This window comes from Nannospalax galili, unplaced genomic scaffold, assembly GCF_000622305.1.
Source record: "Nannospalax galili isolate Female #2095 unplaced genomic scaffold, S.galili_v1.0 scaffold137, whole genome shotgun sequence".
NCBI lineage: Eukaryota > Metazoa > Chordata > Mammalia > Rodentia > Spalacidae > Nannospalax > Nannospalax galili.
The window spans coordinates 1167172-1179231 of record NW_008340203.1 but is presented as its reverse complement, the minus strand read 5'-3'; the positions used below and the strand labels follow the sequence as shown (position 1 = coordinate 1179231).

The window sequence follows — 12060 nt, the reverse complement described above, 5'->3', positions numbered from 1 at the left end:
ATCCACGCATCTCAGAGCAGCTTGAAAGTAAAACCCACAACACACAGCGTGGTTAATGACAGCCTGGAGTACCAGGCCTGGCCACAGACATGCTGTTGTTAGCGTAGTTAAGTGGACTGCACAGTACTCCTGTAAGTGACAATCACAGAGCCAATCAAACAGGCTGCTGAGGGGAATTTGCTTTGTGGTTCAGTTAAATGTTACTTGAATGGAGGGGACGCGGACTCTGAGGTACCTGCTCTCAGTAGGCCTGACTGTGTATTTTCTATAAACCACAGATTCTCTAAGCACATGGGAGAGAGAAGGGATGCTGTGGAATTCTCTAGACCATAAAAGCTGGGTGAGGGGAGTGAGGACTCAGTACCTCTGAGCAGGAGGTTTCTTCCAGATGGGAGCTGTTGGTCAGCATGGTTGTACAGGAAGAGGGCCCTGGACCTTGGGCCGTGAAGGCAGAGCATGGCCACAAGAGGACTGGAGAGGTACGGCTTCAGACTGGGACTCAGATTAGGTACCCGCTATGGCAAGACACATGGCTCATTTGGAGCAAACTTTCAAAATCTGGGGCAGTAACCAAAATTACCCCCAGGAAAGAAAATGCTTTTTGTATTTTGGGGGAGATGATATTTCTAGGGAATTCTGGGCCTCGTAAAATGGGAGTTTTAAGACCTAGTCAGGGTAAGGTAGACCCAGTGGAGTTCAGGATTACATTAGGGTCTTGGGGAGCTAGACACTGATAAGCTTTGTTAAGCCTCCAGAGTTTTAAGAGGAGCTACCTATTGTTCAAGGCTATGGTCACTTCTTATCAGCAGTCTTGAAGACCCCTGTGGAAGGGCAGCCAGGGCATGGGGAATGGCTTCCTTGATTAGTTAGTATGTGTTCAGACTATCCTGAGCTCAATGAGGCTGGTGGCAGTGAAAGCAGATGGAAGTTTGCGTACCTGGGAGAATTGGAAATGGAGCAGAGTCTTGGGAATCCTGCCCAGGAAGAGATGAATCACTCTGTTAAGGCAGCTGGGATGAGGGTGGAATGTCACCAGGACCAGAGGGAAGACAACTTAGCCCCTGAACCTCTGAGTACTTTTCACAAGGCCTAGAAAGACACACATGACAACTGCTGGGCCAGGGCATAAAGGAAGCTAAAGGTGTGATTTTTCCAAGGGAAGTCTGCTAGACCTGTCCCTAATATTGGCCAATGCCACGATGACAGGCTGCAGGGAGGAGGGGAGGGGCAGTGCTGTCTTGCTTGGCCCAGGTTCTCAGACAGTGATATGTCCCTACTGAGGACTGCCACACAGACCCCAGGGTGTCCAGCTGGCTTGGCTTTGCAGATGGATGGTAACATTTTAGTCTAAGCAAGTCCCAGATATTGCATGCATCTTTCACTGAATCTGGCAACCTTGTGCTTCCCGGGTCTATGACTGGTCTTTCACCATTAAAACCCAGTGAGACCTTGTCTGGATCTTCTGGAAAAATTAAGTGGGTGGTTAGAAATGTCTTCATTGTATGTATTTTTATTTCCCATCATGCTTTCTTTAACTCTGTGTACATGTTCCTACATGTCTGTACTAGAACCTGATATCAGCTGGGAACAGATTTGACAGGGGCTGTGGACGTGGTTATGTAGTTCAGAATACATAGTAACCAGGCTTTTCAGAGGGAGGGACTAGAAGTCCCAGGCACTTTGTGCCTGACATATTCCTTGCTATAAGGCAAAAGCAGATGAGTTGGGGAGATAGGGATCATTTGTGGATACCCTTGTGTTCTGGGTGGGTGCTGGGTGGGATCTGAAGAGGTTAGGGCATTGGATCATTTCTTAGGCACCTTGTATGGTAGGGAATTCTCTAGGAGCTTGTGTGGACCTCAAGCTAAAGCAAGCAATATGAGAAAATCAGAAAGATAAAGCCTGAGCTGGCAGACTGCCCCAACGAGAGGCAGCCTCTGGCCTTCTTGAGTGATCTTACTCCGACTGGAATGTGGCCTGACTGTTCCACTGGCTACTGTCTGATCTGCCTTCTCTGATGCCTTCAGGGTTCCTTGGTGGTGGTGAACAAAGCTTAGAGAAACAGGGAAAGAGATGTCCTGCTGGGAAAATGCCTTTCTTTCCTGAAAGTCATCCTTGTCTCCTCTCTGAATGGAAGGGACTGTTCAGAGTTGGACAGATGAGCACTCAGGTTTGATATCTTGAGTCTTTGTCTAGGCAGAATCTTGGCTTTTAGATGGAAGATTCTTTGAAGGTAGAGAGAGACTTCTTTTTAACAGAGAAATTTATTTGTCAATTGAGTTTGAACTTGCTGACCTTCCAAGATGGGTTTGAGACAAGCCAGGATTTTCTGTCCCCATCAGCAGTAGCATCTCCCCTCTACTTCCTGCCCCTCCCCAAGAAGCTGAATGGTAGACAGATAGTATCCTCCGGGTGCTCTAATGGGTACCTGGATCTGAAGGAGTTTCTAGTGTAAGGGTCAGAGCCCAGGCCAAGAATCCTGGCCAGGGGGCCTGCTGTACTCAGGATGCAGTAAGCCGCTGCCTTGTTGGGCAGTTGTATCTTCTTGGACAACTGAACTATGCTGCAAAAATCAGCATTCCATTAAACCAGGGCAAGTGGCTGGCGCCCTGGAAAGTACATTTGACTTGGTTCCTGTTATATGGGTTTCAGAGCAGCTTTGAGCCTTGAAACGTGTGACATGATTCACAGTTTATCAAACCTCTTTTGGGCGCGATTTTCACAGTCCTGTGACTGACATGACACCCTGTTGGGAAGACTGAGGCTCAAGGGGAGGGACTGAGCAGCTTAGACCCTTGGTCATTAGCTCTACCTTCCATCCTTGTGTCCTCCAAGTTCCTTCTACAAAGCGAGGTTTCCGGTTCAGTTGACCATAGATGCCATTTCAGCCTGGATGTGCTGCAATGTCTGCTTGGTGTCCGGTGACACTGCACTTATGAAGGGGTCCTTCTCAGGGACAGCCTGAGGAGGTGGGTCAATGCTGCCACTGCCCGGGAGGTTTGGAAGGTAGGGAGGAAGTTTGTGTCATTTTCTTGAGGCATATGATACTGGACACAAAGAGAGACCCTGAAATCTGTGAGTGTTTTGAAAAACAAAAAAACCCAAAACTTCAGTCATGTCATGTGTTTAGAGCTCTGCAACTCCTCTTCATTCTGTGGTTGAATGATGGGGTAGGGGGCTGTGAGGGATGGAGAATGAATCACGGCCACATTCCACCAACATCTAGACTCCGTGGGATGCATATGGGCAGCAAACCATATCATGTCTGAGGTAGATGGAGGAAGTCTAAGCCATTGTCAGGCCCATCCCTATTCAGACGGGTGCACTGAGGCTCATAGCACACAGGACTCACTCAGGGCATTGGGGTAGAGCTAGGTCTGGAGTCCAGGTCTCCTGTTCCTTAGGCCAGTACATGTTTGATTGATGTTAGAAAGAATGGTCTCAGAACTGGATCCTATTTTGAGGTAAAACCTGATAAAAGGGTAGATATTCCTGATTTACTCAATCCCCAAACTGGACTCTTTCCAGGGCCGGGCTACCCTGGGGGTGTTGCTCCCCAAGAGCAGTCCCAGGAGAGGGCTGGCCTGTGAGTTAGGTTCTCTTCTGTGATCTAAGCTGAGCCTTTGCTTTTATGGGTCTCTCCCTGTCCTGGGATGTTCAGGCTGCTGGGTGGAAGAGAGCAGAGGAATTCTTCCCTGAGGCCTTGCCACACTTCTGTCCTGGAGGTGGTCATGCAGACTACTACTGCGCTAAGGCAGGGGTCTGAGAGTGGCTATAGAACCATCTCTTTTGACTTGTCACCTGCTGTGGTATACTGCAGTCTCCATGACCCTGGAGACTCTCTCTGGCCCATGGTGACCCTTGAGATGCACAAGTCAGAGTTCTAAGAACATTGGGGCAGCAGACACCTGCTTATTCAGTAGCCCTGAGAGAAATGGAGAATCAATCCAGAGATTTGAAAAAAAAAACAAAAACAGAAAACAACCAAACCAAAACCAAAACCAAAACCCAAAACAAATAAACAGAACATTACCACCAAAGAAAATGAAATGTTAATTTCAGAAGCCCACCAATTGGGGATCCCACATAGAGGTAGAGCCCTGTAAAGGGCTTGCTAAGGGTCACCCACCGTCTTGTCTATTTTGTAAGACGAACACTGTGTGGCTAATGAGGCAAACTGGACTTGTGTGGATTAAGGCCTTGTTTGGTGGTGCCAGAGAGACAATGCATTCTGCTCTAAGACAAAGTGGGGGGTTTAGGGGAGGTCTGGTCAGGGTCCCAGTCTCTGTTATGATAGTCTGGCAGTTGTCAACTGGGGGTCATTTTGCTACCCTCTCCTTCCCAGGGGACATTGGCAATGCTTGTAGGCATTTTTGGTCATCACAACTAGACCAAGGAGTTGCTTCTGCCAACACTGCCAAGTCAACAGAGCAGGCTTAGGCCTTGTAGGAGCCGGGAGACGGCAGCTATGAGGAAGCCCTGCTAGGGCACCCGAAGCTGCTCTTTCTCCCAGGAAGAGCTGCATGGAGCATCCATCACTAGCTGGGCATCCGTGGACGTGTCTACCACACTGGGCGTGGTCATCACAGCCAATCATCCTCCTTGAGTAATTTCAGAGGGAAGCTTATAAAGCGTTTTAAGAGGTTGAGAATTACAACTTCAGAAGCACATAAATGCTTCCATAAATGCCAGCTTTGCAAACCAAGTCTATGAGGGAAGAGCAGGCAGGTTCTCCAAGTCTTGGGAAAGTCCAGGGTTTGAACTCAATTTTCAGGGTCTCTTCTCTTGACTTGCTCAGCTATATGTTAGTATTTGGTTTTGTTCTTTTGATTCCTTCTCTGCCACTGGTCATCCCTGAAAGTTGTTCAGGGACCAGGAAGGTCTAAGTGGATTAAATTCAGGAAGCTGAAGACCGCAGGGACCCTGCCTTCCAGTCTTGCCCATGGCTCCAAGTCATGGATTCCACAGTGCCAGGAAACTCCATGATGAATTAGTTCATGAACTGTATGAGGGATTGGTTATGGGGTATCCCCTGCCCCCATGGCCATTGTAGCATACCTGGTGGGCACAGAGACCTCAGAAACCCCAGAAGAGTGCTTATATCCATGATATTTTGCTCACCTTACCATAAACCATCATCAAAGACTGTTGTTTTGACTAATCAGCACCTGTAAGCACCCAAGGGCTTTCAAAACACGCTTACATCTGTCTTGCTTGATCCTTTTCATATCTGTGAGAAGTAGGCAGGACAGGTGATGATCTCCTCTGTTCCTACAAGGCCACCAAGGATCTCAGAGAAGTGATACATATACTCAATGTCTCAGCATAAATGATGGACAGAGCCAGGATTTGAATGTTAGCCTCCTGCCTTTAAATTCTGGGTACCCTAATTTGACTTGGTTGTGTGGAACAGACTGAGACATGGACATTGAATTTTGGGTCTGAGAGCCCTGGTTTCAGATCTAAGCATTATCACTCACTTCCTGATCACCTTGAGTGAGTTTTTTAACTGGCAAGCCTCAGTTTGCACCCTGGTACCACAGGGACATGACCAGCACCCGGCAGGATTGTTATGAAATATAAATGGAGACGCGATGATCTTGGACACCACGGATACACCACCAAGCTTATCTCCTTTAAATTCTTATTAATTTAATTAAAATAACATTTATTTGTGTGGGGTGTGTGTGTGTGTGTGTGTGTGTGTGTGTGTGCATGCATTCCATGGCACACATGTGAAGATCAAAGGGCAACTTGTAGTTGGTTCTCTCCTTCCACTACGTGGGTCTTGGGAAATGAACTCAGGTCGTTAGGCTTAGCTGCAAACGCCTTTACCCACGGGGCACTTTCTGGCTTACCTCTCTTAAAATTTTTTTTTCATATTTTATTTATTATTTTTATTTTATGTGTATGTGTGTATTGTCTGTGTGTAGGTAAGTGCACCAGTGTCGTGCAATGCCCGTGGAAGACAGAAGAGGCTGTCGGATCCCCTGGAACTAGAGTTACGAACGGTTGTTAGCTGCCATGTGGGTGCTGGGATTTGAACCTGGGTCTTCTGCAAGAACAACCGGTGTTCTTAACCGCTGAGCCATCTCTCCAGCCCCCTTAGCTCTCTTTTTAAGAAATATTTCATTTATTTAAAAAATTCATCATCATTATTATTACTGTATGTGTGTATGAGTGCAGGCATGCACGTGCCACAGCACATGTGTGGAGGTCAGAAGACAATTTTCAGAAGCTGGTTCTCTCTTTCTGCCTTAGGACCCAGGGATCAAACTGAGGGCGTCAGGCTTGCAGGATAAGCCCTTGTACCTGAGCCACCTCGCTGGCCTGCATTTCATTTTAAATTAGCTCACAAAGCAGCAGATTTCCTCGTGGCATCCTTGCATGTACTTCACTTGACCCTCTTCCTCCCCTTTGTCCTGTCTTCCTGCTTCCCGGCCTTGCTGAGCCCTTCCACCCCTAGCATTCCCCTTTTAGTTTTCATACCACATGTGCTATATTACTACCCATCCTTCCTCCTTAAAGTCCTTTAGTTCCCTCCTTCTATGGGTCCTTTTCCAGCTTTCTGGCCTCTACAAACACTCGTCCTACACACACATACACACACACACACACACACACACACACACACACATACACACACACACACACACACACACATACACACACACACACACACACACACATACACACACACACACACACACACACATACACACACACACACACACACACACATACACACACACACACACACACACACATACACACACACACACACACACACACACACACGTACACACATACACACACAAATTAGAAACTAGAATCCACGTGTAAGAGAGGGCTTGTGATGTTTGTCTTTCTGAGCCCAATTTATCTCACTTAATATAACATTTTTCAGTTCCATTCATTTTCCTGAAAATTTAATAGTTTCATTTTTCTTTATGGCTGAATAATATTCCATTGTATTCACGTTCCTCCCCCCTTTTCATTGCCCCAGTGGCCCAAGCATAGGTGAGCAGCTTTGAGAGTTGGTGAGTTCAGGTGACAGATGGACAGATTGGGTTCCTTAGGGGAAGGCAAGTAGGGAGGACAGGAACCAAATGTCATATGCAAGGCCACTCCTAGTTTATGGGATCTGGGGCAAAGACTCTTTGAAGAGGCAGTAAAATATAGTCTGCTAGAAATGACAACAGCCAAGAGTCCTGACTTAGCAAACCCAACTGAACAATTTTCTCTTTTTACAAGGAAAGGAATTCTGGATGAGCAGCAAAATTGACATTCTAATGAGATAAGCTTTCTGGGACAGGAAAAGGCTTTCCTAAGAGCTAAAGATGTGAACATGCCAACACCCCATGGAGATTGTATATAAACACTCCAGAGAGGTCTGGAGAATCCACAGTCTCAGCTCCTGGCTAAGCCTTCCTCGACAGAGCCTTCCTCACTAGCATCATGGCCACCCAGTTCTGCACCCGGACCTTCTCCACTGGGTCTGCCAAGAGCCTCTGTGGCACAGCAGGCAGCTTCTCTCGGATGTCCTCCATCCACTCTGTGGGCTCTTGCAGGGCCCCTAGTTTGGTTGGCACAGTGGGGTCCATGTCCTCATACAGGACAGGCTTCTCTGGCCTTGGGAGCTGCTTGCCTGGCTCCTACCTGTCCTCTGGGTGCCACTCCTCTGGCTTTGCTGGGACCGGAAGCTGGCTCTGCGAGGGCTCCTTCAATGGCAATGAGAAGGCAACCATGCAGGTCCTGAACGACCGCCTGGCCAACTACCTGGAGAAGGTGCGGCAGCTGGAGCAGGATAACACGGAGCTGGAGAACCGCATCCGTGAGTGGTATGAGTGTCAGATCCCGTACATCTGCCCCGACTACCAGTCCTACTTCAAGACCATCGAGGACTTCCAGCAGAAGGTAAAAACCAGGCCCCATTCCAGCCGAGCAGCCCAACTCTTGGGAGCCTCTCGTTTCAAGGGTAGTTTACAAATTCTCCTGAAAGAGCAAGCTTGGCTCTGTGGGTCTTGGTTTCCTGGGGGAACCCAGGCTTCTCTGCTGGTCTCATACGTACCCCATTGCTAGCCATTCCTCTTTCCCTCATTGTGTCAGCTTAAAGAGGAGAGGCTCATGTCCTTAGCACCCACTGGATATACTGCATGTGCTACTTGCCCAACCACTGGTGAATTTACTGTTCATCTTGGAGACATGGCATTACTGTGCCTATCTAACAGACAAGGAGATTGAATTTTGAGATGCTCAGCAACCAAAATCATACAGCCTAAATGTTGGATCCAGAATTCGAACATAGGTCTTCCTCACTTTGGCATATCCCACTGGGTCACTCTGGAGGTTATGGAAGCTGGCTGGTGATGTGGTGTCTCCTGACCAGTGATGTTGTATCCCTCCTGGGACTCATTCTCCCTCCATGCCTGAATATTTGAACGTGCTTCTTGTACTCAGAGGCATCTGTGAGCTGGGCTGTCCCCTCCCTATGGCCCTCACATTGCTGGACCTTCCCCAGCTCACGGGAAGCCTCTTGTTCCCCAGATCCTGCTGACCAAGTCTGAGAATGCCAGGCTGGTCTTACAAATTGATAATGCCAAGCTGGCTGCAGATGACTTCCGGACCAAGTGAGTGGCTTGACCAGGGGAGGTTTGCTCTATCAAACTCTGTCCCCTGCCTTTGGGAGCTGGTGAGGTGGGAAACAGGCCAGATGTAGCTGTAAATGGGAGGATGTACCATAGGCCCTGGATCCTCCTTGGGACAAGGGAAAGGACCACTGTGTTCCTGACTCCAAGTCAGCCATAGTGACTGAGCAGCTAGGGCATGGGGTCTCCCTTTCCTGGGCTTGGATTCCCTTGCTGCAAACTCGGCAGTGTTCTGTGTGCACAGGTATGAGACAGAGCTGTCCCTGCGGCAGCTTGTAGAGGCCGACATCAATGGCTTGCGCCGGATCTTGGATGAGCTCACCTTGTGTAAGGCTGACCTGGAGGCTCAGATGGAGTCTCTGAAGGAGGAGCTGCTGTGTCTCAAGAGGAATCATGAAGAGGTGAGGCTGCTGCCAGTTGACCCCAAGGTTCCCATCCAGTTGAGGAACCCATACTGGCTCTTGGGCTTATTTACATGAAGCATTTTACCTATCATTTCACCCTCACAGCAATCTCAAGCAATCCATTTTATGAATGAAAAAATTGGCACAAAGATGTCAAGTTACTTGTCTATGGTCATACAGAGCCCACACTGTTGCCCACCATACTAAAACTTCCTTTGGCCTATGGTGTCTGATAATAATTCTATGTGCCGGATGTTTCAGCATGCCTCAAATCTTTAGGGAGGGTTTGGTATAGGCCAATGGGGAGACCCTGCTCAGAGAGGTTAGCACTCTCATCTAATGATACCCAGCATGCAGCAAAGCTTTGAACTCAGGTCATCAACTACCAACCCAGCATTTCACAGCCCTGAGCCACCTCACTTTGTCCCTGTAGGAAGTCAATGCGCTCCGTTGCCAGCTTGGGGACAGACTGAATGTGGAGGTGGATGCTGCCCCTCCAGTGGATCTCAACAAGATATTGGATGACATGAGATGCCAGTATGAGACTCTGGTGGAGAATAACCGCAGAGATGTGGAGGCCTGGTTCAACACACAGGTGGGGCTGGGGCAGCTGAGGACCACTGGCTGCTGGGGTGGGGTAACTGTATAAAGCTGTGCTTGGTCAACCCTGTTCTGCATTCTCTTCTGCTGTGTAGACTGAGGAACTGAATCAGCAGGTGGTGTCCAGCTCAGAGCAGCTGCAGTGCTGCCAGACAGAGATCATCGAGTTGAGACGAACTGTCAATGCCTTGGAGATTGAACTGCAGGCTCAGCATAGCATGGTAGGTGGCCTCTGCCAGAGTGACAGACCATAGCTCATGGCAGCCCCCCCTGACCCACCAGCTATCACACTATCATAGGGCCTGACCACAGCCATGTGCAGAAATCAGGATCATGGGTTCTTAGGGAGAGATTCTTTCCCCTCAATAGCTCTTCTTCCTCATTGTAGCGGAATTCCCTGGAATCCACCCTGGCTGAGACCGAGGCCCGCTACAGCTCCCAGCTGGGCCAGATGCAGTGCCTGATTACTAATGTGGAGTCCCAGCTGGCTGAGATCCGCTGTGACCTGGAGCGGCAGAACCATGAATACCAGGTATTGCTGGACGTGAAGGCCAGGCTGGAGTCAGAGATCGCCACCTACCGCTGCTTGCTGGAGGGCGAGGATTGCAAGTGAGTGACCATGGGGACCCTGAGAGCTTTGCTCAGATGTTGCAAAGATAAAGGGGACCAAGTTAAAGCCACTGGAGATTTCCTCTGGTCCTAGGCTTTGGTAATGCCCAGGGGACACACCAACCAGGGGAGTTCCTAGTCTTCCCTCCTACAGTCCTATCTCATCTCTCTTGGGGTTTCAGAGGCTTTGAAATGCTTGTAACCATTCACTGTCGTTACTACTGGCCCATATGATCCCCTAAATCTGTTTAAGACTAATCTCAGTCCAATGCACCAATGACAACGTCAAGTCCACCTGCTATGATTTCATTCCCTCAGGCTTCCTGCCCACCCCTGTGCCACAGAATGCAAGCCTGCTGTAAGAGTTCCTTACATCCCCTCTACAACCTGCACCCCAGCTGGACCCTGCACCCCAGCTGGACCCTGCACCCCAGCTGGACCCTGTACTCCAGCTCCACAAGTCAGCACCCAGATCCGTACCATCACCGAAGAGATCAGGGATGGGAAAGTCATTTCCTCCAGGGAACACGTGGTGTCCCATCCACTGTGACCACCCACCATGGGGCCTGGGACACAGGAAGGAGGACACCCTGTGGTTCCCCGCAGCTAAATGATCTTGTGTCTCCCTAAAGGGCCCTCCTTGCTTAGCAAGTTTTTCTATCAAAATTCTTCTATTGTTTCTGGTCTTAACTGTGCTTTTTATGCCTTGCAAAACCAGCTTTCCCTGGAAACGTACCCAATAAAGTGTTCTCTTGCATAGCAAGCTCGATCCTGACTGATTCTGTTGATTCTCCCATCATTAGTTGGCTGGGGTGTTTCAGCATGGGTTGCAGTAAAGTTGTGATAGTGATTTGAAATATTTAATATTGGAGATATTTCAGGTTCTGATCAACAGACACTGACCCCCACATCTGGGTGGGTGTTTGCCTTAGTTTCCAGCTTAGAGGTGCCTGTGGTCACCCAACCTAGGGACACAAACATCCCCCTGCTGCATCTTCTTGGGCAGCCCTTCTCCCTTGCCCAGCCCCTGTCTTACGCCTTCCCAACATGGGTCAATTTAATAGAGGCAGTCCCAGGGCCAACCAGAGAGGGCCAGTCTCCAGGGAGTCAGCCTGAGCCACCCACACCAGAGACAAAATTTTGGGTGAACTGGAAGGTGAAGGCAGAGGATCAGGCCAAACCATATTTCCAACATGGGGTATGGGAATGGCAGAGGACAAGCTGGATAGGTACATAGGGGCGCTTTTGTATTGTTTTATAAAGACACATTTGTATTCTATGTTGTAGAAAAGATGTTGCATATACATGTTATCAGACATGGTTTATGGGTTCTAAGTTAACTCCCACCCCAGCCCAGATGGCCCTGGAGGAGCACAAGGTTGATAATGGCAGGCACTTAGTATTTCAAGAAGTGTCTGAACTCAGGCAGCCAGAGAATGAGGGAGGAGAGCAAAGGATGACGAGAGAGGCACAGATATCGTGAGTCTCAGAATCATGTCTAATCTGACCAGAGGAGCAAGACTGGGTTCCAGAGGGACTGACTGGATTCATTCTCTCATCCAGTCCCACTTCCCATGAAGTTGCTGGCTGGAGATGAGATTTTATATGTGTGTGTGTGTGTAAAAATGTATACATATATATTTATTTTTATTTTTATTTATTTATTTTTAAACCTCTTTGTTTTTAAAAATATTTTATTTATTATTTTGATTTTATGCATATGAATGTATTGCCTGCATGTGTGTAAGTGCTCCTATGATGTAAAATGCCCACAGAGGTCAGAAGAGGACAGTAGATCC

The 12060-nt window shown here is 48.5% G+C and overlaps 1 protein-coding gene across 1 annotated transcript; it reads left to right on the top strand.

Annotated features, from left to right (window-relative positions):
• The first annotated feature begins 311 nt into the window (after nt 1-311).
• On the top strand, nt 312-11005 carry Krt36 (keratin 36). Its single transcript, XM_008835235.2, is given in 9 exon segments — nt 312-479; nt 7617-7917; nt 8548-8630; nt 8893-9049; nt 9486-9647; nt 9748-9873; nt 10041-10261; nt 10580-10617; nt 10620-11005. Coding segments are annotated over 9 exon segments (1383 nt in total). The 5' UTR covers nt 312-456; the 3' UTR covers nt 10892-11005.
• The last annotated feature ends 1055 nt before the right edge of the window (nt 11006-12060 follow it).